The 26,261-nt window shown below is 40.4% G+C and overlaps 1 protein-coding gene and 1 gene segment (V, D, J or C); both read right to left on the bottom strand.

Moving 5' to 3' along the window:
• LOC126012093 (T-cell receptor beta-1 chain C region-like) overlaps nt 1-26,261 on the bottom strand; it is an 85,871-nt gene that overhangs the window by 51,638 nt on the left and 7,972 nt on the right.
• On the bottom strand, nt 15,090-18,710 carry LOC126011704 (anionic trypsin-like). Of its 2 annotated transcripts, none has more exons than XM_049775516.1 (5): nt 18,671-18,710; nt 17,357-17,516; nt 16,018-16,340; nt 15,520-15,656; nt 15,090-15,239 (listed from the first exon to the last, which is right to left on the bottom strand). In XM_049775516.1, exons 1-5 carry the CDS (start codon nt 18,708-18,710, stop codon nt 15,090-15,092), a joined length of 810 nt encoding a protein of 269 aa, XP_049631473.1. The 2 variants fall into 2 exon arrangements, with proteins under 2 accessions (XP_049631473.1, XP_049631479.1); XM_049775522.1 differs by having other exon boundaries at nt 16,018-16,271.

The following is a 26,261-nucleotide window of genomic DNA, read 5'->3' as shown; positions in this document are numbered from 1 at the left end:
GATATCCAGGTCTTTCATCCATTTGGATTTAACATTTGTACATGATGTTAGCTGGGGGTCTAAGTTCAATTTTTTGCAAGTGGCTAGCCAGTTGTGCAACACCACTTGTTGAAGAGGCTTTCTTTGCTCCATTAAGGATTTCTTGCTCCTTTATCAAGAATTAGGTGATTGCATGTCTGGGGTACATTCTCTGAATATTCAAGCCTATTCCACTGATCTGAGGGCCTGTCTTTATTCCAATACCATGCTGTTTTGATAACTATTGCTTTGTAGTACAGTTTAAAGTTGGGGAAAGTAATTCCCCCCATATTCATTTTCCCAATGATTGCTTTAGCTACTCTAGGGTGTTTATTGTTCCAAATAAATTTCAAAAGTGCCTGATCCACTTCTTTGAAGAATGTCATGGGTATCTTTAGAGGGATCACATTTAATCTGTACAATGCTTTGGGGAGTATTGCCATTTTGATGATGTTAATCCTTCCAATCCATGAGCAGGGTATGTGTTTTCATTTCCATGTGTTCTCTCTTATTTCTTGGAGCAGGGCTTTATAGTTTTCTTGTATAGGTCCTTCATGGTCAAGTTGACTCCAAGATATTTGAGTTTGTATGGTACTAATGTGAATGGGATTGCCTTCTTGACTTCCTTCTCTTACCTATCATTATTGGTGTATAAAAAGGCCTTTGATTTCTGTGTATTAATTTTGTAGCCTGCCACCTTGCTATATGAGTCTATTGTTTCTAGATGCTTTTTGGTAGAGTCTTTAGAGTTTTCTAATTAGAGTATCATGTCATCTGCAAACGATGAAAGTTTGACTTCTTCCTTTCTTATCTGGATTCCCTTGATATCTTTTTCTTGCCTGATCGCTATACAAACACTTCCAGTACTATGTTGAAGAGAAGTGGTGAGAGTGGACAGCCTTGTCTTGTACCAGAATTTAGAGGAAAGGCTTTTTAGTTTTTCTCCATTGAGGATAATATTTGCCATTGGCTTGTGGTAGATGGCTTTAACTAGATTGAGAAAGGTTTCTCTTTTTTTTATTCTCTATTGAATCATATATTAAAAATTTTAAAATGCAAATAAAAATTTCTGATTATATAATTACCAATTTATGTTTACAGTCCACAAAACATGTCTCACTAAGGGAAGATAGTATTTTCATATGTCACAATATCCTTATTTATAAAATTGTTCAAAATAATTTTCTGGGGCCCCAGGGACCCCGGCGGGCCGGCTGGAGGAGTGAGTGAGGGAATTTCTGTCTCTTTGCGCCGGTGTCTGGGTCGGACCCTTTCCCCAGGGACCCCGGCTGGCCGGCTGGAGGAGTGAGTGAGGGAATTTCTGTCTCTTAGCGCCGGTGTCTGGGTCGGACCCTTTCCCCAGGGACCCCGGCTGGCCGGCTGGAGGAGTGAGTGAGGGAACTTCTGTCTCTTAGCACCAGTGTCTGGGTCGGACCCTTTCCCCAGGGACCCCGGCGGGCCGGCTGGAGGAGTGAGTGAGGGAATTTCTGTCTCTTTGCGCCGGTGTTTGGGTCGGACCCTTTGGCGGGCCGGCTGGAGGAGTGAGTGAGGGAATTTCTGTCTCTTTGCGCCGGTGTCTGGGTCGGACCCTTTCCCCAGGGACCCCAGCGGGCCGGCTGGAGGAGTGAGTGAGGGAATTTCTGTCTCTTTGCGCCGGTGTTTGGGTCGGACCCTTTGGCGGGCCGGATGGAGGAGTGAGTGAGGGAATTTCTGTCTCTTTGCGCCGGTGTCTGGGTCGGACCCTTTGGCGGGCCGGCTGGAGGAGTGAGTGAGGGAATTTCTGTCTCTTTGCCCGCGGCATTTGGGACGGACCCTTCCCCAAGGAACCCCTGCGTGCCAGCCAGAGAGGGTTGAGTGACTCCCTTCCCCCAGGTGGGTGACTAGAAAGTCAAGTTGAGCGACCCGAACAGACGGGAGAGATAGGGCCAGCCATCTGGACTCGCAGGGGAACTAGAGCAGTCCACCTCCCTGGACCCTGGAGTGGACCAGGGACTCCCCAAGGGTGAGGACAGAGCCTGAAGGGTTGAACTGAGGGAACCCTTCAAGGGAGGCGTGGAGGGGGCGGAGCTCCATTGACTCCCAGAGAAAGGAGGGGGGACTGAGAGCTAGGCTCAACAGCGCCAGTAACCATTGTGGCCAGGAGTGGAACTGCACCGCCGACAGAAATAAGGAGCAGAAAGGGACAAGACCCACAGCAGGAAGGCTGCACTCTAGGTAGCAAAGGGGAGGAAAAAGGGCTAGGCCCAACAAACTCACCCAACAGGCCCCTCTAGAAACACCTTCAGGAAGGGGACCAAAGCAGGCCAAAATTAGAAGCCACAGCACTCCAAAATACACCATTAAATACAAAGAACAATGCGTAAAGCAAGGAAATCGCTAATAACTGGAGACACCATGACAAACCCTATCAAATTTCCAAGTCCACCAAAGCGCACAGATCCACGGGAAGAAGACCTAAAAGCAGTCATGAGGAAGGAAATGCAAGAATTACTAAAAGAATTAAAAGAAACCCTAACAACCGAATATAAAAAATCCATGGACGAACGAATCAGCCAAATTAAAGAAGAAATGTCAAAGAACATGAGAGAGTCCATACAAAAAGAAGTGAAGGAATTAAAAGACAAGGTAACAAGCCTTACGAGCAGAAACACAGAGTTGGAGAAGCACATAGAAGAACTCGAAGGAAAACTGCAATCAAAAAATGATCAAGAAACCAACAAAGAAATAAAAGGCAAAGCACTGGAAGGAAAAATCCAATATCTAATCAACAAGGACAAAAGAAACAATCTAAGAATTGTGGGTATACCAGAAGGGGAGGAAATAGGGAAGGGGGTAGAACAGGTAGTCGGGGAGATAATAACAGAGAACTTTCCCACCCTCTGGAAAGACAATTCAGGACAAATCCAAGAAGTCAAGAGAGTCCCTAATAAAGTAGACCCCAATAAACCCACACCAAGACACATAATAATCCAAATGGCAAAAAACAAAGAGAAAGAGGAACTCCTGAAAGCAATAAGGGAGAAAAAAAACCTCAAGTACAAAGGAAAGGACATAAGAATCAAACCAGATCTCCCATTTGAAATAATTCAAGCAAGAAGACAGTGGAATGACATATTTAAACGACTGAATGAAAGAAATTTCCAACCCAGGGTCCAATACCCAGCAAAACTATCATTCATATGGGAGGGCAGACTAAAAACATTCTCAAACATGAATGAACTTGAACTATTTGTGCAAACTAAGCCGATCCTAAGCGACTTACTCAGAGAAGAATTACACAATCCAAACCCCCGATTGTAACAACAACCACTCCACACAATACAACTGCACAACAGTCCTCTCTATCAATAATTTCCCTAAATGTAAACGGACTAAACTCTCCAATTAAAAGACACATAGTAGAGAACTGGGTTAGGAAAAATAAACCGGACTTCTGCTGTCTGCAAGAAACACACCTACAGCTACAGGATAAGCACAGGCTTAGAATAAAAGGATGGAAAGTAATTATTCAGGCCAATGGAAAACAAAAAAGAGCAGGGACAGCCATTCTTATATCAGACCAAATTGTATTCAACCTCAAGAAAGTGATCAGAGACAAAGAGGGGCACTACTTACTGGTCAGGGGAACATTAGATCAAGAAACACTAACCCTGGTCAATATCTATGCACCTAATGTAGAGTCACCAAAATATGTGAGGCAACTACTGGCAAACCTGGAGAAACACATGAAGGGAATTGTGATAATAGTAGGGGACCTCAATACTCCACTATCACCACTGGACAGATCCTCCAAGCAGAAAAATAGCAAAGAAATAAGAGCTCTAAATGAAAAATTAGAAGATTTAGGGCTAACAGACTTATATAGAGCCCTCCATCCCCAGAAAGCAGAATACACATTCTTCTCAAACCCACATGGAACCTTCTCCAGAATAGACCATGTCTTAGGATACAAAGCCAACCTATGTAAGATCACAAAGGTAAGGATAATTAGAAGTACCATTTCAGATCACTATGCAACAGAGCTTAAAATTGATGTCAAGAAGAAGCAATGGAGGAAAACTAATACCTGGAGACTAAACAACATGCTGCTTAACAACAGCTGGATCAAAGAACAACTCAAGGAAGAAATAAAAAGATTCCTTGAGACAAATGACAATGAAGAGACAACATGTCAAAATCTATGGGACACAGCAAAAGCAGTAATTAGGGGGAAACTCATAGCAATACAGGCCTATGTCAAGAAACAGGAAAACAACAAAACCAACAGTTTAAAAGATCACCTCAAAGAATTGGAACAACAGCAACAGAGAAATCCAACCACAAACAGAAGGCAAGAAATAATAAAAACCAGAGCAGAAATAAACAATATCAAAACTAAGAAAACAATACAAAAAATCAATGAGACCAGGAGTTGGTTTTTCGAAAAAATAAACAAGATAGACAAACCATTGGCGAGACTCACCAAAAAAAAGAGGGAAAACACCCAAATCACTAGGATCACAAATGAAAGGGGAGAGATTACAACAGAACCCCAAGAAATACAACATATCATGAGATCATATTATGAACAACTATACTCAAGTAGGCTAGAGAACCCAGTAGAAATCGACAGATTCTTGGACAAACACCCTCCTCCAAGACTGGAAAAGGAAGATCTAGAAAGTCTAAACAGACCAATCACTTCAGAGGAAATTGAAGAGGTAATTAAAAAACTCCCTAAGAACAAATGCCCAGGCCCAGATGGATTTACAGGTGAATTCTATCAAACATTTAAAGAAGACCTATTACCACTGTTCCAAAGGCTTTTCCAAACCATAGAAAAAACAGGAATCCTCCCCAACTCCTTTTATGAGGCTAATATCACACTCATTCCCAAAGAAGGCAAAGACACCACCAAAAAAGAAAACTACAGACCAATCTCACTAATGAACATAGATGCAAAGATACTCAACAAAATCCTAGCAAACCGAATCCAACACTTCATCAAAAAGATCATACATCACGACCAAGTGGGTTTCATACCAGGAATGCAAGGTTGGTTCAACATACGCAAATCAATAAACATGATACATCACATCAACAACATGAAAGACAAAAACCACATGATCATATCAATTGATGCCGAGAAGGCATTTGACAAAATCCAACATCCTTTCATGTTAAAGACACTCAGCAAAATAGGGTTAGAAGGAACCTTCCTCAAGATAGTTACAGCTATATATGAAAAGCCTACAGCCAACATTATACTTAATGGCGAGAAACTAGAAGCATTCCCACTAAGGTCAGGAACTAGGCAAGGCTGTCCACTCTCTCCACTCTTATTCAATATAACCTTAGAAGTGCTAGCAATAGCAATCCGACAAGAGAAGGGAATCAAAGGAATTCAAGTAGGGAAAGATGAACACTAGCTAGCTCTATTTGCCGACGATATGATGATATACATCAAAAACCCTAAAGAGTCCACAGTAAAACTCCTAGAAACAATCAACCAATACAGCAAAGTGGCTGGATACAAAGTCAATACACAAAAGACAGTAGCGTTTCTATATACAAACAATGAAGTTGAGGAGAGAGAGATAAAAAATACAATCCCATTTAAGATAGTATCAAAAAATATCAAGTATCTAGGAATAAACCTTACAAGAGAAGTGAAAGACCTTTACCAGGGAAACTTCAAAACACTTCAGAAAGAAATTGAAGAAGATCTAAAGAAATGGAAGAACATCCCATGCTCATGGATAGGTAGAATTAACATAGTCAAAATGACTATCTTACCCAAACTTCTATATAGATTTAATGCAATCCCTATCCAAATTCAGACACAATTCTTTAAAGAAATAGAACAATCAATCACAAAATTCATCTGGAACCACAAAAGATCCAGGATAGCCAAACACATACTGAAAAACAAGAAGCTGGGAGGCATCTCCTTACCTAACTTGAAACTATACTATAAAGCCATAGTAATTAAAACAGCATGGTACTGGAACAGAGACAGGAGCTCAGACCAGTGGATCAGAACAGAATTCCCAGACATAAACCCCCAGATATACAGCCAACTAATATTTGATAAAAGAGGCAAGAATCTGAAATGGAACAAAGAAAGCCTATTCAACAAATGGTGTTGGTACAACTGGAAAACCACATGTACGAAAGTGAAAATTGACCCATACCTCACTCCTTATACAAAAGTCAACTCAAAATGGATCAAAGACCTTGAAATCAGACCTGAATCTATAAAGTTTATCGAGAATAAAATAGGCAGAACACTCGAAGACCTATATATCAAAAAGGTCTTTGAGAACGGAGCACCAATGGCAAGAACGTTAGCATCAAATATAAACAAATGGGACTACATCAAACTAAAAAGCTTCTGCATGGCAAAAGAAACCCTACTTAATGCAAGAAGACAGCTAACAGAATGGGAAAAAATCTTTTCACTTGACATATCAGATAAAGGGCTGATATCTAGAACATACAAAGCACTCAGAAAGCTGAGCCCCTCAAAACCAAATAAAGCCATAGAAAAATGGGGAGATGAAATGAATAGACACTTCTCTGAGGAAGACAGAAGGATGGCCAACAAACACATGAAAACATGCTCACCTTCACTCATCATCAGGGAGATCCAAATCAAGACAACAATGAGATACCACCTTACACCAGTGAGGTTGGCTCACATCAAAAATAATGGAAACAACCTTTGTTGGCGAGGATGCGGTATGAAAGGAACTCTCATCCACTGCTGGTGGGAATGCCCCCTAGTCCAACATCTATGGAGAAAAGTCTGGAGAGTGCTCAAAGAACTCAGAATTGATCTGCCATTTGACCCAGCAATTGCTCTACTAGGCATATACCCACAAGATGGAAGGACATTCATTCCAAAATATATATGCACCCCACTATTTATTGCAGCACTCAGTATAATAGCCAAATCTTGGAACCAACCTCGATGTCCAACAACAGATGAATGGATCATTAAGATGTGGTACATATACACAATGGAATATTACATGGCAGTCAGAAACGATACAATCACAGACTTTGCAGCAACATGGATGGACCTAGATCATGTTATGTTAAACGAAGTAAGTCAGAAGACAAAAGATAAACACAGAATGGTAGCACTATTCTGAAACACCTAGAACACATAGTTTATACACAACTAAATCCTATCAAATAACAGGATAGAAACTCCGAACACTGTAATAGTCAGCATAGACGTGGGAGCAGTGTCCAAAATACATGAAAAAAGGAACAACGCAAACTCTTGACTACACATTATACCACAAAGAAAACAGCAACAACAGAAACGGCAGCATAGAGAGAACAGGTATGTAATCAGACTTCTACAACAAAGGTCCACAATAATCCCTGAGAGTTCATATACAGGAACACAAGTATAGAACACCAAGGGAAATCACGGACTACAATGGCAACATACCATAACACTACCTTTTAATGCCTTTATCTTACTATACTTTAAATAACCTCTCAGCTTTTCTGCCCACAGGTGCCCTTGGATACAAAGGGCGGACAAACTAAGGTGGCAACTCGGGATACCACACAGGATACCATACCTTGCTTGCACTACGAGATGGCCACAAGAAAACTCTTTAACATACACTTTATCTTTAGGTAATACCTTCATTTAGGAATTGAAGCACGTGACCAGTCAGACCACTGAAGCAGTACCTGAGACGTACAGACTTAAACTACAGGCTCTATTCTTCGAACACATTCAATCAAACCAGCATTCCCTTGCTATTCTCTCCCCTCTCCTCACTACTTTTTTTTTTTCTTTTTCTTCTTCTATTCTGCTCATTACTTTTCTCCCTTTCTCCCCCCCCTTTTCTCTCTAAGGTATTTTCTCTTTTCTCTCCCTTCAAACCCTTCCCATACACCTTCCCCTTTCCCCCCTCCGGAAATCCAACTATCCCCTCACCCCTCAATCCCATCCAGATCTCCCACCATATTAAAACTCCTCTCCCCCAGTCCTTATTCTATTAGGCATCAAGATCGACCTCCTACCCAATGAACCAGTACCCAGCACCCAGGCGAGAGGACACCCAGATAAAACCACACCTCGTCTCCTGAAAGAAAAGACAGCCAACTCCCCTATGGACTCATGCTGCGAGGCCCTCCCGACCAACTCCCCCTAATGCGAACTGCTCCTTGAAACCGGGCCTAGATCCAAAAGTATCCCCAATGCAAGAACTCTTCCAAGACCCCCCTGCCGCAAATATTTACCAATCTGAAGAAGGTCAGGGGGTGGGTTAGGAAGACGCCTGGGAACCCACACACCACAAGAAAAACCCAAAAGACAATGGGAAAAACTGTACTTCCAACATAGGCATAAGACCTGTAATACACCACCTCTTTACCTGCCCTCCCCCAAATGTAAGGTAGTCTTTTGCACCACTTTGGTCCCATAAAAATTTCGCTAACTCATTTTATTTCTTTTTTTTTTTTTAATTTATTTATTTATCTTTTTTTTTTAAATGTTTGTCCTTCATATATATTTGTGAGCACATACAGTTTCAATCCCCCCCCCTTTTTTTTTCTTCGTTTTTTGGTAGGTGACCTGTGGCTGTTATCCCATCAGTCCACCCACGAATACACAGACATTATAATGTAGCACCACTTCCCCCTACAAAGGCACACTAAGTAAAGGGAAAATTTTACATTAAAAAAAAAATAAAAGAGAGCTCTTATCTACTAGAGATAGGAACTCATAGTTATTTAAAATATAGGGATATCTCCTGCCTTGAAAATATGTCATGTGGAATCAAATTAGACCTCAGGTGATTAGATACCATTCATCCAGCCTTGAACCCTGGATCTCCGACATAGAAACGGCACAGCTCTCCACAACAGCTGCAGGAAACAAACTCCATCCAGGACAGCCTTAATACGACGAGACCAACAACAAGGCCCACCTCTAACATGATATCCTGACAACGGGGAAAATGCGATCATTTTGACCTTAGAGCAGATTAGCCTACCTTACCAACTAACGACAAGACAAAACCAGAAGTCTTGGCTCCCTTTGGTAGGACAAAAACCCAAGATCGGGATTTACAGATGACTGGCTGCTTGATTCACGACCAGACTGTATACATCTTGGGACCAATAAATAAGCCCTAGTTTAGGGTTTGAACTATGACCTGCACAAGAATCATGATCCCCAGCCCCAAAGATCCGGCAGAGACAATTGTAACGGAATGGGGCTTTTGGGAGCACAAAGAAAGACGCTATCCTAGGTGCCACCCTAGGCTCAGTGCAAAGACCAAGATCATCAACCACAGAAGATGGGTTAAAATGACACTGAGGTAACAGAACCTCTAGAACCACAAAGACTGACTTCATCATAAGTCCCACCTCAGGATCTGTACAGATACTGAGACCTCTAAACACAGAGCAGAAGAAGTCTTCCACACACCAAAGGAAAAAAAAAAAAGAAAGAAAAAAAAAAAAAAAAAAAAAACACCACCGGGAAAGTAAAGGATCCTGAGCAATGTCTAGAGTTGATCCCATGACAGTATGCTCCAAGGACGGAGAAAACCCATATCTCTTAGGCCAAGTGAATTCTTTTTCGAATGACCCCAATATTTACTGTGCCAGTGCAGGAGGGAAAAAAACAAAAATACAAAAAGCACAAAACCTTGGTTATTTTTTTGATATAAATATATATAGTACCTTCATTTATTATTGTTATTATTATTTTTGATTTACCAATCTATTTTGGTCGATTTCTCTGTTTGGGTGTGATTATTGAAAGTGTAGTCCCCAATTATACTTATTTTTTTTATTTTTTTTTCTCTTCCTTTCTTCTCTTTCGTTATGTGCTATGCCATGTTTCTTAATTCAAGACCATGGCGTGATTTTTGTTTGTCTGTTTTTGTTTTATTTTTTTTTCTACTTGTTTGTTTGTTTGTTTTGTCTGCTCTGTGTGGTGCTTATCGAAATAGCTGGAGCCCTCACTGGATATTTGACACTTCTTTTGGTACTAGTGGAGTGTTTCACCTACTTTTTCTCCATCTCCCAGAGTGATGATGAGAGCCTTTAGAAGGACTCCGCCCATTTTCGGGGTATTAGACTCTTACCCCAGTTTATTGCTTTTTTCTCCTTCAAACAAAACCACGCAACTTGAACTAGCTAGTCCTGACTCCAGATAGAGGGGGAAATAAGGGAGGCATCAGGACCAAACAGGTGCAAGACTACTAAGTAGTGGGTTAGATACAGAGGGGACCACATATTCTAGCCGCCCTGGGGTGAGGGAAAAGGAAAAGGGAGGTAGGATAGAAACGGAGGCGTAGGGATGACAATTTGGCAATGGGAATCCCCCCTGATTTTATGTAAATATGTACCTAAAATATTATTGTCAACAATATGTAAGCCATTATGATCAAAATAAAAATTTATATTAAAAAAAATAATTTTCTGGGAATGAAAAACATTTATGGAGAGTTCTTAGTAAATTCAGAATCGAACTGCCATTTTTGACAGCTGTATATTCCATTGTGTAGATATACCAGTTTCTTTTTTCACTCATCTGTTCTCAGACACTTGGACTGTTTCCAGATTCTGGCTTTTGTGGACAGTGCTGCAAAAAATAAGAATGCAGAGGGCTCTACTGCATTGTGTTTTGGGGTGCGTAGGGTATATTTCTCTAGGAGTGGTATTGCTGGATACAGGGAAGCTCAATTTCTAGTTTTTTTGAGAAATATTCACACTATTGTTTAAAAAGGCCAGACCACTCAACATTTCCACCAGCAGGAAATGAGAGTTCCCTTTTCCCAAATCCAGGCCAGCACTGGTTCTTGTTCTCATTAACTGTTCTTTATTTTATTTTATTGTTTTTATAATTATCTTTATTTAAACACTGTGATTACAAACATGATTATAGTTGTATGATTAGAGTCATGTAAAGAACACCCCCCTTCACCAGTGCAACATTCCCACCACCAATTTCTCAGATATCACTCCTCCCCACCCCCCCACACCTGTACTTGAGGCAAGCTTTCTACTTCCCTCATTCATTCACATTGTTATGATAGTTTTCAGTGTAGTCATCTCTTCAACTGCACTCATCACTATGTGATGAGCTTCATGTCATGAGCTGCACCTACCAGCCCTCATCTCTCTAGTCTCTGAGATACTGTTAAAAATGTCTTTCATTTTTCTTAAAGCACATAGATGAGTGAAACCATTCTGCATCTTTCTCTCTCCCTCTGACTTACTTCACTCAGCATAATAGATTTCATGTACATCCATGTATAGGAAAATTTCATGACTTTATCTCTCCTGACGGTGGCATAGTATTCCATTGTGTATATGTACCACAGTTTCTTTAGCCACTCATCTGTTGAAGGGCATCTTGGTTGTTTCCAGAGTCTGGCTATTGTAAATAGCACTGCAATGAATATAGGAGTAAGGAAGGGATTTTTGTATTGTATTTTTGTGTTCCTTGGGTACATTCCTAGGAGTGGTATAGCTGGATAGTATGGTAGCTCAATTTCCAGTTTGTGAAGAAATCTCCATATCGCTTTCCATAAAGGTTGTACTAGACGGCATTCCCACCAGCAGTAAAAAAGAGTTCCTTTCTCTCCACATCCCTGCCAGCACTGCTTGTTTTCCTTTTTTGTGATGTGTGCCAACCTCAGTGGCGTGAGGTTGTACCTCATAGTAGTTTTGATTTGCATCTCCCTGAAAGGTTTCTTTCATTCCCATCTTGCTGAGAGTTTTGATCAAGAATGGGTGTTGGACCTTATCAAATGCTTTCTCAGCATTTATTGAGATTATCATGTGATTTTTATTTTTTCTTCTTTTTGATGTTGTGTATGATGTTGATAGATTTATGGATGTTAAACCATCCTTGCACTCCTGGGATGAAACCTACTTGGTCGTAGTGTATGATCTTCTTCATGATGCATTGGGTCCTATTTGGTAGAATTTTGTTGAAGATCTTTGCATCAGCATTCATCAGGGATATTGGTCTGTAATTTTTTTTAGCAGCATCTCTGTCTGGTTTTGGTATCAAGGTAATGTTGGCTTCATAAAAGCTATTTGGGAGTGTTCCCGGTTTTTCAATTTCATGGAAGAGCCTGGCTAGGATTGGTAGTAGCTCCTCTTGAAAGATTTGAAAAAATTCATTAGGAAATCCATCTGGGCCTGGGCTTTTCTTTTTGGGCAGATGTTTCATTACAGTTTCAATTTCCTCAGTAGTGATGGGGGTGTTTATATATGCTACATCCTCCTTACATAAATGTGGAAGGTTATGTGTCCAAGCATTTTTCCATTTTTTCTAGGTTCTCATGTTTAGTAGCATAAAGTTTCACAAAGTAGTCTCTGATTACTCTTTGGATCTCTGCAATATCTGTCGTGATCTCCCCTTTTCATTTCTAATATTTCTAATATCAGGTTTCTCTCTCTCTCTTTCTTTGTGAGTTTTGCCAATGGTCTACCAATCTTGTTTATTTTTTCAAAGAACCAACTTCTGCTTTCATTGATCTTTTGGATTGTTTATTGGTTTTCCACTTCATTGATTTCTGCTTTCAGATTTGTGGTTTTCTTCTGTCTCTCTATTTTTGATTCCTTTTGTTGGTAATTTTCTAATTTTTTGAGCTGCATTATTAAGTTATTCAGGTATGCCCCTACTTCCTTCGTGATGTGTGCTTGGAGAGCTATAAATTTTCCTCTCAGGACCGCTTTTGCTGTGTCCCATAGATTCTGACAGTTTGTATCTTCATTATCATTTGTTTCCAAAAATGTTTTGATTTCATTTTTGATTTTATCTCGGACCCACTGGTTGTTCAGTAGCAGGGTGTTTAATTTCCAATTGTTAAAGTTTTTCTTCTGTGTGGCTTTGTAGTTCACATCTAATTTCAGAGCCTTGTGGTCAGCAATGGTAGCCTGCAAGATTTCTATCCTCTTGATTTTATGAAGGTATGTTTTATATGTCAGCATGTAGTCTATCCTGGAGAATGACCCAGATAATTGGAGAAAAATGTTATCCAGATTTTTTGGGATGGAGTGTCCTATATATATTTACTAGTCCTCTTTCTTCCATTACTCTTTTCAGGGCTACTATGTTTTTGTTGGGTTTCAGTCTGGTTGACCTATCAAGTGTTGATAGGGCCGTGTTGAGGTCTCCCACAATTACTGTGTTATTATTGATTTTTCTTTCAGATTTGTCAGTAACTGTATTAGATAATTTCTGGTTTCTCATTGGATGCATATATGTTTAATAGTCTGATTTCTTCCTGTTGCACATATCCCTTGATTAGTAGATAATGTCCATCTTTGTCCCTTACCACTTTTCTGAGTATAAAGTTGGTGTCATCAGATATTAATATGGCCACCCCAGCTTTTTTGAGGGTTTGTTTGCTTGGATGATTTTCCTCCAGCCTTTGATTTTGAGTCTATGTTTGTTCTGGCTATTTAGATGTGTTTCTTGTAGGCAGCAGAAGGTTGGATTAATCTTTTTGACCCATTTTGCCACTCTGTGTCTTTTAATTAGTGAATTTAGTTCATTGACATAATTGACATTGAGGGAGATGATTGTCATAGGATTTAATGTCATCTTTGTAGATAAGTTTGCTGTGTCTGTTGGTCGCTCTTGTCTTAGAGTAGACCTGTCAGTTTTTCCTTTAAGGCGGTTTTTTCATCTCTGATGTTTCTGAGCTGTTGTTTATCCATGAAGCTATGTATTCTTCCTTCAAACCTGAACGTGAGTCGGGCTGGGTGCAGTATTCTTGGTGAGGCATTCATTTCATTCAGTCTTGTCACAATATCCCGCCACTGTCTTCCACCTTGAGAGTTTCTTGTGACATGTCTGCTGTAAGTCTTAGGGATGCTCCTTTGAATGTAATTTCCCTTTTTGATCTTGCTGCTTTCAGTATTCTATCTCTATCTGTTGAATTTGTCATCGTAATGGGGATGTGTCTTGGGGTGTTTTTCTTTGGGTCTCTTTTAGCTGGTACTCTTCGGGCATGCAGGATTTGATTGCATGTAGTCTTTAACTCTGGGAGTATCTCTTTGATGATGTCTTTGACAGTTGATTCTTCCTGGAGATCTCCTACCTGGGTCTCTGTGACTCCAATGATTCTTATGTTGTTTCTGTTGAGTTTATCAAAGACTTCTATTTTCATCTGTTCGCATGCCTTGAGTACTTTTTCCATTGCCTGTTTGTTTTTCTTAAGGTTCTTTTCCAATTTCTTCTGCTGTGTTGAGTTTTTCTGCATCTCATCTTCCAGCACGCCGATTCTATCCTCAGCTGCTGTTACCCTGCTGGCAAGGCCATCCAGTGAGTTTTTCAGTTCAGCTACTGTGTTTTTCAGATCTGTTATTTCAATTTTGAGTTTTCTGATATCTGTCTTTGAGTTTTGTTCAGATCTATCTATGCTTTCTGTGGTTCTACAAACATCTTCCATATTGCTATTTTAAGTTCCTTTTCCGAGAGGTTAATAAGGTGGTTGGAATTTATTAGGTCATCCGAGCTTTTGTCTTTATTCTCTGTGCATGGTGTTTGCCTGCGAGGTTGCCCCATTGTCACGCTTGTAGTGTGATTTTTCCTATGTGTTGTAGTGGGGTTCATTGGTTAGAAAGAGTGCGCGGCCGTTCCGCTTTGCTTTGCAGCCGCGCTCTTCTGAGGCCTCTACGTAACAGTTTTTTTTGGGGGGGTGCTCCCTAGGCCTCTGAGGAGAGATTCAGGTATTCAGAAGCACAAACAGGCACAGGAGAAGTTTCCCTTGAAGTCCTCAGAGTCACAATATTTTTAAAGATTATTTTTCTAAACTAATTACACTTATTTACTAAACGGTATTTATAAACTACTTTTTTGGGAAACAGACCTTCTGCCTTAGCTTCCTGTTACTAAATTCCTTCTCATCTTGTGCTGCTAAAGATCAGTTTCATTGAATATGCAATGGGGACGCAATATCCTTCATTTTCATCTCTAAGCTATGACTGACATAATCATCAAAAGGAAAATACAAGTAAAAACACTCAGAGACAGATATTAAGGCAGAGTCACTTTATTTGCATGGTGATTGAGTTTGGAGGAAAACTTAGTTGGCAGCCATGGTCTCCTCAATCCAGTCCACAAAGTTGCACACCCGGGTGTAGACTCCAGGCTTGTTCTTCTGGGCACAGCCATAGCCCCAGGAGACAACTCCCTGGAGCTCTCCATTGCACACCACGGGGCCACCAGAGTCACCCTGGGAGGAAGATGACAAGTTATTAAAGTGAGAGGGAGATAATGCCCCGGTGAAATTCTTGAAGAGCCCACTGCTTAGCTCTGGTACTCCTTTTCATGGTGGTTAATTCTGTCTTCACATAAGAGAATGGCATGCCTAAATAATAGCTTGTACTCCCTTCATGGGACATGTTTAGTACCCTCTTCTACCACCCTCCAGACCTAGGGTCCACCATTAGCCTACAATGAGTGTGCAATAGACTAGACTAGGGGCGGTGACTCAACAGAGGTAAGATAAATACCTGGCAGGAGTCCTTGCCTCCCTCCAGGAAGCCAGCGCACACCATGTTCTCAGTGATCTGTCCAGGGTAGGAAGCCTCACACTGGGCTTGGCTCAGCAGGGGAGCATCCAGGCACTGCAGCAGCTCAGGGTTGTTGACTGTGGAGGACAGGAGGAGATTAAGAACATGGTGGATGACCCAGAGTCCAGAGACATAACATAGAATCAGGTGAAAGCCAGGTGTGCCCCAGCAAGATATAATGAACTGGTGCTTCCAGAATAAATAATGGTGACAGCATTCAAGAGGAGATCATGGAAGTGCTCTGTGTGACCTGACTTTGGGTAAATTCACTAAGATGCAGTGCCTCATGTGTCTCCAGGGCACAATTCTACATAAATTGGGCACATCAGGACATTTACAGGTTGGAAGTAGTGGCTGTATTACTGCTGGTCTGTGGGTTCTATAGCATGTGGGGGACAGAAGGAAGAAAGAGGTAAAGGTCTGAGGATTCCCACTCACCTCCAGAGCTGAGGGTGTTGCCCCAGCCAGAGATGAGACACTGAGTGCCAGCAGGGGCACAGGAGGAGGGCAGGGCAATGGCAGATACACGGGAACTGAGGACTGCTGGGGAGGAGAGCTTGATCAGCATGATGTCATTGTCCAGGGTCCAGCTGTCATAGCGGGGGTGGCGGATGACCTTCACAGAGTTAATGAACTGCTCATTGCCCTCCTGGACCTTGATGTTGTGCTCTCCAAGACGCACCTGGATGCGGCTGCAGAGAGGGAGCACAGTGAGAACTGTTCTCAGGCCTCCCTGACCAGGATCTGCTGTTTCTAGGGCCCTGGTATGGTGTGGAGCTACTATGTCAAAGACAGCAGAGAGCCCAAGGGACTTTGCTTCTGAAGTAAATATTGCTGGACCTTGGAAGTGAAGTGCTGTTAGGATGTGAACTTCTCAGCAGGCAACTACTTCTCTGTGCTCCCTTGTGCCCCAGATCTCACTGTACAGAAGTGCAACTATAAGTCCCAGCTTTCACTTCCTTCCTCTAATAAGGTAAAGCAGTGACCTTTGCTTTCTTCCTTGATTCCTTACTCCACTATCTCTATGAATGCACTACTGGAATGTGGTCTTTTCCAGCAACATCTTTTAAACCTTCAAAAACTCAGTTATTGGTCTGATCCAATTTGCTCAGTAGGAACCAACAATTACAAGGGGAAAGCCATAGTAGGTTTACAACAGCCCTGCATTCTTTTGTCACTGCCAGGGGACTGTGTGGCCATGCATAAATAAATGTGTGAGGGGAGCTTGTGACTTGAGGGGAATTTGTCACTTTGCGAAACTGAGTGCATCTTTGTGTAGAGGTGAGCTTTTAACCCTTCAGTGGTGAGTGTGTGAAATTAAACTGGTGAGTTTGTGGTCCTAATTAGTTATTTTTGACCAGAATGATCCCAACTCTGCCTGTTTTTTCTTCTCAAGGAACAGAGGGGCACAGAGCAGCAGCTACTCAGCCCCCAGTATCCCAGAAAAGTATGTCTTTGCACTAGGAAAAACCCAACTGCCTGGTTCATGACATTGTCAGTGGCTTCCACGTGTGACTCTCAAAGGTGTGAGTCTTGCTTGTTTTCAACCTGGACCTATCATAGCAACTTTATATTTTTTTAGTGTTTTATCTCTTATCCATTGCCCTTTTGTGTCATATATTAGTATGTTATGTAAATGTTCCTAGTTTGCTCTCTTCTTTAACCCCAACTTAGAAACTTGTCTACAAATGGCAGCTCCATTTCATCAGCTATCCCATCTAAACTCTGTCCTGCACTTAGGGGTTCCAGATTGTTGCAGTTAGAATGCATCACTTACGACTTGAAGCAGTGAGCAGCAGACACCACCCACTGGTCATTGATGAGGGAGCCTCCACAGAAGTGGTAGCCGGCATTCAGGGACACCTGGTAGGGAACAGAGTTCTCCTGACAGGTGTATCCCCCGACGATCTTGTCATCATCGTCAGCGGGGAAAGCAACTGAATGGAGACAGAAAGGGAGAAGTGATCAGCAGGATATGAGGCATGTGGATCCCTTTATGTGACTTGATCCTGCTCATTAGAATAGTTTTCTGAGCACAGAGAATTCATACATGTCAGCACTGTCCTTTCCTTTCCATGTGTTTTTCAGGAAGGTGTCTATGAGGGTTTGCAAGCTGCTGACCATACAACCTACAGGACTCTGGATCTTACCTCCCCAAAACAACAGCACATAAAAACACTGTTAGGAATTATACACTCGATCTGTTTAGTGTGGAAGTATAGCATTCTCTCTACTTCATACCAACCTCTCTCATCACTGCCTGTTTCCCTGATCTTTAAACTGCTCATGGTAGGATCTTGTTCTAGTTTGAACATGTTCTGCTTTAGTATCCAGGCTATATTCAGATTCTTCATGGGTTTCTCTCTGTAGTAGATTCAGGGGATCAGCCCCAGCTCATTAAGGCATTTTTAAAGGACTAAAATGGCCCTGAAATACCTGAATAGAACAGTACATCATAAGCTTGACTCTTCATTGGTAATCTGAACACAGCTTAATGATTTATGTACAGATAATACTTCAAGTTGGGCTGGCACAGTAGTAAAATGGGTAGGGAATTTGACTTGCACACAGCCAATCTGGGTTCAGTCACCAACATCCCATGTGAGCTCCTGAGCCCACCAGGAATTACCCCCAAGAAATGCTGGGCATGACCAACACAAAACAAAACAAAATTAAAAATCAAAAACAAAATAAAATACTTCCAGTCATTTTGTCAGAATGTTATTTAAAAGAAAGTAAAATAAGGGACTTTTTCACCCTTACCATTACATCAGAAATGAAGAGCAAATATGGAAGACCTCTACACTGCAGAGCTTCAGAAATTGAGTCTGCATCAAGAATATTCTTCATTTTATGAAGCATGATGTTAATAGTACCTCTTTCTTACCTGCCCGAAATTATCTACCAAACTCCCCAAATGATTGGTTAAGTTTTGGGGTGAGTACAATCAGAAGCAAGAAGCTTAAAGAAATCCCAAGAAGGGAAGGGTAAAGAAATAATCTGAAAGTCAAACCATAAAGGCAGCTAGAACAGTGCAGCAGAAATAGTTGTCAGAAGACAGATGAAGTCTGAAGCAGTGCTTGCAACTCACCAGCAGCTCCCAGGAAGGCGAGGATCAGCAGAGGATTCATGGTGGCAGAGTGTAAGTGAGAGGGTGGCTGAGAGCTTTTATACTTTCCCAGATGGAGGTAGGGGTTCCAGAATGGAATCACTGCCCTTTACTGCAAGCACACCTGCAGGTGTCCCCTTCCCAAGGTCTTGCATCAGCTTTGTTACATTTGGTGACTCTCGGGACATGACCTTATGTGTCATGGGAACTTACTTTTCTTTTTACCCCCCCCCCCCCAGAACTTACTTCTTGAGGGCAGAAATAAAGGTCAACTATCCCTCACTTAAAAAATAGCAAAAAGATCTTCAGTGGCTGTTCATTTTCAATGTCCATGACACAACCAAATCAGCAAATCTGGTGGAACTCTGATCTCTCCTTTTTGGGGGCTAGATCTGAGCCTGTGTAGAGTTCATTCTCTTAATTCTGCTTCCTACTAATGTGGTCATGATGTTTTCATGGTTTTCCATGAACTCCTATATCCAGTGCCATCCTCAGGTTTCAGATAATAGAGTCCTTGGCTGTATTTCTCTTCTTTATTTTTCTTTGTTGTAGAGATAGGAACATCTTCACTCATGATGGTTCATCCATTTGATCTTTTTGACCCTTGCTACAGAGTGTCATCTAGCAACTTCTTAGATGCTGTGAAACTGACTTCTGCTCTTAAGGCCTCAGAGCACCTTTCAAGTTTCCTTTATGCCACCACCCTTTTCCCCTACTGCCTTTAGAGTCCTAAGAAATCCAAGTGGATACTCATGGATCTTTGGAGGTCAAGAAGAGACCAAGAAGAGAGCCTTAAAGGCAAACTGAGTTATGAATTATAGAGAATTTATAGGAAAAACTTTTTTATCACGTAATCTATAGAATCTATAATAATAATACTTATTATGTAGTACTACTACTAATTTTTATGTTTAGCAATAACAGGATAATTCTAATTTATGACAGCACTGTAAGGGACTAGATTAATTGGAAACTTATCTTCATTTTAAGAGTTCCAGAAAAGAGAAACAAGGTAGTGAAATATTTTTGAAGAAGTAACTGAGTGGGTCTTAATTTGGGAAAGGGATGAACATTCATCTACAAGAAGAAAAAAGAATAGGAAACAAAGTCAATGCATACACATACCCTTCAACATATTATAATAGAATATTTGACATATAAATGAAATAATAGAACACAACAAGCATCTAGTGAAATCAACTACATTTCTAGATGATAATTTCCAGACATTCCTAGATGAGCACATAATACTGAAAGATGTGGCTTAAGTTAGTCAATTTTCTTAAGCAAGTAAATTTCTAATGGAGAATATATTGAGACATCCAATGTTTATGTAAGAGGAATAGTTTTTTTAAGATAAATACAACTTAAAGTAACTAATTACCATCAAACCAGTTTTGCAAGCAATACAATATTTCCTTTAAAAACTAAAGGCTATTTCCTTTAAAAACTAAAGTGCACCAGTGGGAGTACTGAACATTTATATTTAACCTATCCTTGTATATAAGTTCACTAAATCTAATGAGCTGAAATATAGAACTTTGCTGATAAACATCGAACAACTTTTAAATAGAAACTATAGACAAAAAGCATAAGAAACTGAAAGAAGTATAAATATCAGGTGTTCGTCATATAAACAAGAAAATGGACAATATCTATGACCCTTGGACATTGACTAGAGAACTGAAGTTTCCAAGTGGCTGGGAAAAGAAGATAGTGATTGGGTCAGAAAAAATTGAATAATGTGACATAATGACATGTGATGCAGTGTCTTGGGATATCGGTGATGGAACAGTAGTAACCAATCAAGTGCAAAGAACTGTGCACTAAGCTCAATTTGTAACACACCAATATCTGCAGCAGCTCCTAATTTCTATATGTCAGAAATTCCTGAATTTCACATGAATTCAGGGAAAATGAAGGGTTGGGATTAGTCTGTAACCTTGAAGTGTTTCTAAAACAATTCCTTGAGAAAATGCCCTTATTGTCATGCTTAGTTGTGTTCTGGATTTCCTCTACCTGACGCTCAACTCAAATTTCTACTATAGTAAACACTTTGGGAACTGGGTTCCCTGCTCATCTCTAAGCCTGTCTGAACATTGGTTGGGAGGATATGTTCACAAGGAGAAGAACGTCTTAGGAAAGAGACCCAGATGCAGGCATTGAGACAGAATCACTTTACTAGCATAATGATTGGGTGTATTTGGGGGACTGTAGTTGGCAACCCTGATCTGCTCGATCTAGTCCACTTATCCATACACTATAATCTCATGGGTGGGGGGGGGGAGAAGGTCTAGAGCAGGGCTGCCATTGAAAATACCCAGACCAGGTTGAAGAGAGATGGACCTTTCTACCACATGGGGCAAGAGGGACAGAAGCCTGCCAGGAACACAGTATTTATTGGGTAGGGAGGGAGTTAAGGTAAAGAGCCTATTTAAAAGTTCTTCCTGCCCAGGTGGATCTTTGACATGTAAAAGACAAAACCATTATTGTTAAGTGTGAAGGCTGATACTCCATAACAGTTTAGGGTGAGGTTGGTTAATCCAACACCATAGCCCCAGAAGCTCTCCACTGGAGTACCCCATTGCACAGTATGGGGCAATCAAGGTCACCCTGAGAGAGTGGAGGATTTGTGGGGAGGATTTATGGTGCCTTCTGTTTTAGAACTAGACTGACATGGTTGAAAGTCAATTTTACGAACAAGGAATCCTCATTGCTCAGAATTTTCTTTTGGCCTTTTCACCCTTATCATTCAAAGTAGTTCAGGTCTAGGAGAAAACAATACCAAGTTTGAATTGTGTCTGTAAACTTGGCAGTGGCTTTCCAAGTGGTATCTGGAGCCCAGGGACCACTCTTAGTAATTTGTATCCCAGCAATAAATACTTGAGTATTCAGACATGATGTTGCTTGGGGAGGCATAAGATACAGGGAATTGAACTAACAGTCTCAAGCATCAGTCCATTTGCTTCAATCTTTTAGGTTATCTCTCTAGATCCTGGAAACTTTTTAAGAGCTTTAACACATATAAATAATTATGGCTTGTTGAGTTTGAGATACTAAGTTTCGGGTTTACTTCTTAGAAAAGTTTTAGATGTAAGATGAAAAGAATGAAATTATTTCTGTTTATAAAGGAAGAGGCTGATAGCTAGAAAGTTTCTCTCTTTTCTAAGAATACAAATCTAAAACTGGTAGAACTGGCCTCCTAGCAACAGAATGATGAAAAAACTCCTTGTAAAGCTTGGGAACTGTTGTGAGCAGTGGTTAAAAGATTTATTGGAGCCAAGCTAGAGGTTATTGGAGGAACAACTGTATATCCTGAACCCTTTACTATTGATAGAAATGGAGGGTTGAATGATTGTATTTTTCCCTCCATAAGATGCACCTGACCATAAGACGCAGATAGTTTTTAGACGAGGAAAAACAAGAAAAAATATTCTAATGCAAATGGTATACTAAAATATTTAATAAACACAATGTGAGATGCCATCAGGAGACAGAGGCTGGGAACAACCAGCCTGCTAGTCCAAAGTATATTTATAATATGCCAGTCCACAGCTGGTTAAACACATTTAATTAACTTTTTTTAACATCAAAAAATTAAAAAAATTAAATACGCTTTATTTAATATAAAAAAATAAAAGTCTCAGCAGTGATCAAATAGTCTTAAACAAAATTTATCATAGGATGATTGTTCATCCTATGTGGTATGTCTGCACAATAAAGGGGCATCACACCACATATGTCAAGTGGTTAGTATCTGCTTTCCTCCCCTGCACTCAGGCTTTAGCACCAATCAGCATTTGCTCCATAAGACACACAAACATTTCTCCCAATCTTTTTTTTTTTTTGGGGGGGGGGGGTGGAATGTGTCTTATGTTACGAAAAATACTAGTCTCTTACTTGGTAACTGATTTTAAAGCATTTTCTTACCAGGGTCCCTGACACCTTCAAGCCATGTCTCAGGCAAGAAAGGCATATTGCTCAGTGTTCATACATAGGTGATTCAGATTGTGAAATGTTGCTAATAAAGCCCTTTCCTATATTCTCACCAAATATGACATTTGTTCTATACCCTTATTGTGGAGTTATTCATAGGAAGTTTTATTTTATATGGTTAGGAGATTCTTGCTATGGATCATATAGATATTGTGTACTCTGAACAATTTCACTCTAGAGCAGCAATTCTTAGTATAATTTAGAAAAAAGGAAGAAAGATAAAAAAATTATTGTATTGGTGCTTGTGGCACTAATGAAATCTAACAGGAAACACCCATAAACTTGAAAATGGTTCTGTCTAAAATCTCATAACTAGACTTTTGTGGTTTTGTTTGTTTATGTTTTTATTTGGGGTTGGGCACACATCGTGATGCTGAGGGTTACTCCTGGCTCTGCACTCAGAAATTACTCCTGGTAGGCTTGAATCACCAAATGGGATTCTGAGGCTCAAACCTGAGTCGGTTGCCTGTAAAGCCAACAGTGTGTGCTATCACTCTGGCCTCATGACTAGACTTTTGAGACTCTTTGCTTCTTATAAGAATAAAGTCACAAGGCCGGAGCGATGGTGCAGCGGTAGGGCTTTGCCGTGCATGCATGTGACCTAGGATGGATTGTGGTTCCATTCACCCGAATCCCATATGGTCCCCCCAAGCCAGGAACAGTTTCTGAGCTCATAGCCAGTAGCAACCCCTGAGCGTCACCGAGTGTGGCCCAAAATCCACCCCACCAAACCCCCAAAAGAATAAAGTTATGGTGCCAGAGTGATAGTAGAGAGGTAGGTGTTTACCTTGCAGGTGACAAATCTAGGACAGGCCATGATTTGATCCCCTGGCATCCCACATGGTCCCCCGAACCAGGAGCGATTTCTGAGGGCATAGCCAGGAATAATCCCTGAGCATCACAGGGTGTGTCCCAAACAGAAAAAAAATGAATAAAGTCACACAGTGTGGTTGTTGTGGGAATCACTTTATAAGCAAAGAAGTTAACTCTAGGTGAACGGTTTTGCCGTAGCCTGTGTTTATATGTAAGGACAGATCCATGTGGTCCTGTGCCCAAACTAAATTTAGATTATTTCTATGCAGTGCCTGGTACTCTGTATTTTTAATGATTCTTCTAAGTCATTTTCCTAGTTTATATTTCATGATTAATATTTCAAGCCATTGTTTCTTACCTGGTGGTATTCACTGCTCAAGGATCACTCCTGGTAGTTTTGGGGGCTCTATATATAGTGTCAGGAATTAGATTGGGGCTAGTCTAAGTACCTTAATCTCTTGGACTATCTCTTGGACTCTAACCACTGTCTTTTAATTGTGATGATGACTGGATAGTTTCTGTGTTATTCTTCTACCAAATATTATATTGGCCTTTCATCAGCATTTATGATCACAGCTGTGGAGTTACCTGTCACATAGATGACAAGTCAGCCTTATAGAGGTAAAATGACTTGCTCAAGTACACATAGATGTTGTAGAGATGGGACTTAAACATGGATGTTCCACATGCTCTTTCTAGAACTTTCATTGTCAGCCTCAATTTTGATCTTTAACACAGTAACCTATGTCAGGGAGAAAACACTTTTCTCCTTTAAACAAAAATCCCTTCCTCACACCTATTTACAATAGCACTATTTACATTTACAATAGCAGCACTTTTTACAATAGCCAGACTTTGAAAACAACCAAGATGCCCTTCAACAGATAAATGGCTAAAGAAACTGGGGTACATATACACAATTGAATATTATGCAACGTCAGGAGAGATGAAGTCATGAAAAAGACATTACTGTAATAAGGCCCAGAGACAGGAATGATTTCTGATCACATAGCCAGGAATAACCCCTGAGCATCACTGGGTATAGTCCCCAAACAAACAAACAAACTAACTAACTAACAGAGATTGTGGAATTGTGGGTACTTTTCCTGACAGCAGACTCTTCCCACTTCATCTGTCCTCCATTGATTTTTTTTCTAAACTACAAAAGTTTCCCCATGGCACAATATCTTTTTGTTGCTGTTTTCTGTTTTGAGGCCACACCTGACAGCATTCAGAGATTACTGTTGACTCTGTGCTCAGAAATTGCTCCTGGCAGGTTTAGGGGACCATATGGAAAGCTGGGAATTGAACCCAGGTTGTCTGCTTGCAAGGCAAATGCTCTATCTGTTGTGTTACCGCTCCAGTCTTAATGGCACAATAACTTCATCTATGAAATAATTTTCTTTATCATCTTTGCCTGGACATCAATAGATTTGCATGGTGATTTGTTCTCTCTAATTCCCTAAGTTAAAAAGTGTTACAGGTTTAGAGACACAGACTGACCAATAGTGATAACTCAATGGAGACTGCTGATCCTGCCAAGCTCTTACCCATTGCCAACCTGAAGACACTTAAGGTATACAAGTAATTCCAATTTGAAACCAACTTTAAAAAAATCCACTGAGTTTGAGAAGGTTTCAAACTTATCTCCAGATGCCATAACAAAGTGTTCTCTTTCCTAGCCTTGGGGAAGGTAGTGAAGCCTGCTGGCACACCTGTTGTGCCAACATTTCTATTCAAATATAAAATTGGAAGCATGTGTTCCTTCTCTGAATAACAACTGAGTTTATTTACTTGAAGTTCATTTAAGGTTAGACATACGCTAAGCTTAAATGTTGTCATAAATTTTCTCCAGGGAAAGTTAGACTGCTTGAAGATTTTCCTCTTTTATTTTCCTTAATTACATTTATTTTCTCAGTGTATTAATTTTTACAGGTTGACATAGCAAAATATCACAGACTGGGTATCTTAAATAAAAGACATCACAGTTCTGAGATCTAGAAATTCAAAAGAAAAGTGACATTAGAGTAGATTTCTGTAGAGGCCTTGATCGTGGTCTTGCAGGTGGCTTTCTTCTCAGTGAGGCTTCACAGGTCCTCTGAGGGTATCTCCTGGTTCTCCACATTTTTTAAATTAGATGCCATCTAGACTGGATCAGAACCCAGGTAATGGCCTAATTTTCTCCTATTTTACTATGTATTGACTCTCTCCAAAATAGTCACATTCTAGTGATAAAGAAGTACAACGATGTTTTGAACTTAAAATTTGGTCTATCAGACAAGTTTCATTTTTTATCACAAAATTATAACATTCCATTTTTCAGTATTATGACACAATTGAAAAAAAAACTTATTTCAAGGCCCCCAAAATAGTACTTCCAATAGGCTGCACCTTATATAGGTGCAGCACCTTATATAGGTCTGTTGAGCTCTGTTCGGTGTGATTCCTGAGTTCAGAGCCAGGAGTAAGCCGTGAGCACTGCTGATTATGGTCCCTCAAAAAAAAACTTTTCTCATTTTTCATGTTTTTACAAAAGTATTTTTCATAATTTTTTAAATAAAATTTGTGATGATTATGTAGGGTAACTTCCTAATGAAAATGTTTATCTGTTTCTCTTGTAAGAGTTTTGATATTTTGTGTGGTATGGGATGTTGCCAACAACCCAAGCTTATTTATAGATTTACTTATCTCTCTGTATTTGCCAACTTCTTAGGGAAATGAGAGTAGAGGTAGGAAGGAAAGTTTCTGCCTAATGGTCCATTTT

This window comes from Suncus etruscus, chromosome 1 (genome assembly GCF_024139225.1).
Source record: "Suncus etruscus isolate mSunEtr1 chromosome 1, mSunEtr1.pri.cur, whole genome shotgun sequence".
Classification (NCBI taxonomy): Eukaryota; Metazoa; Chordata; class Mammalia; order Eulipotyphla; family Soricidae; genus Suncus; species Suncus etruscus.
The sequence above is the reverse complement of the archived record's forward strand: the minus strand, read 5'-3'. Positions and strand labels throughout refer to the sequence as shown.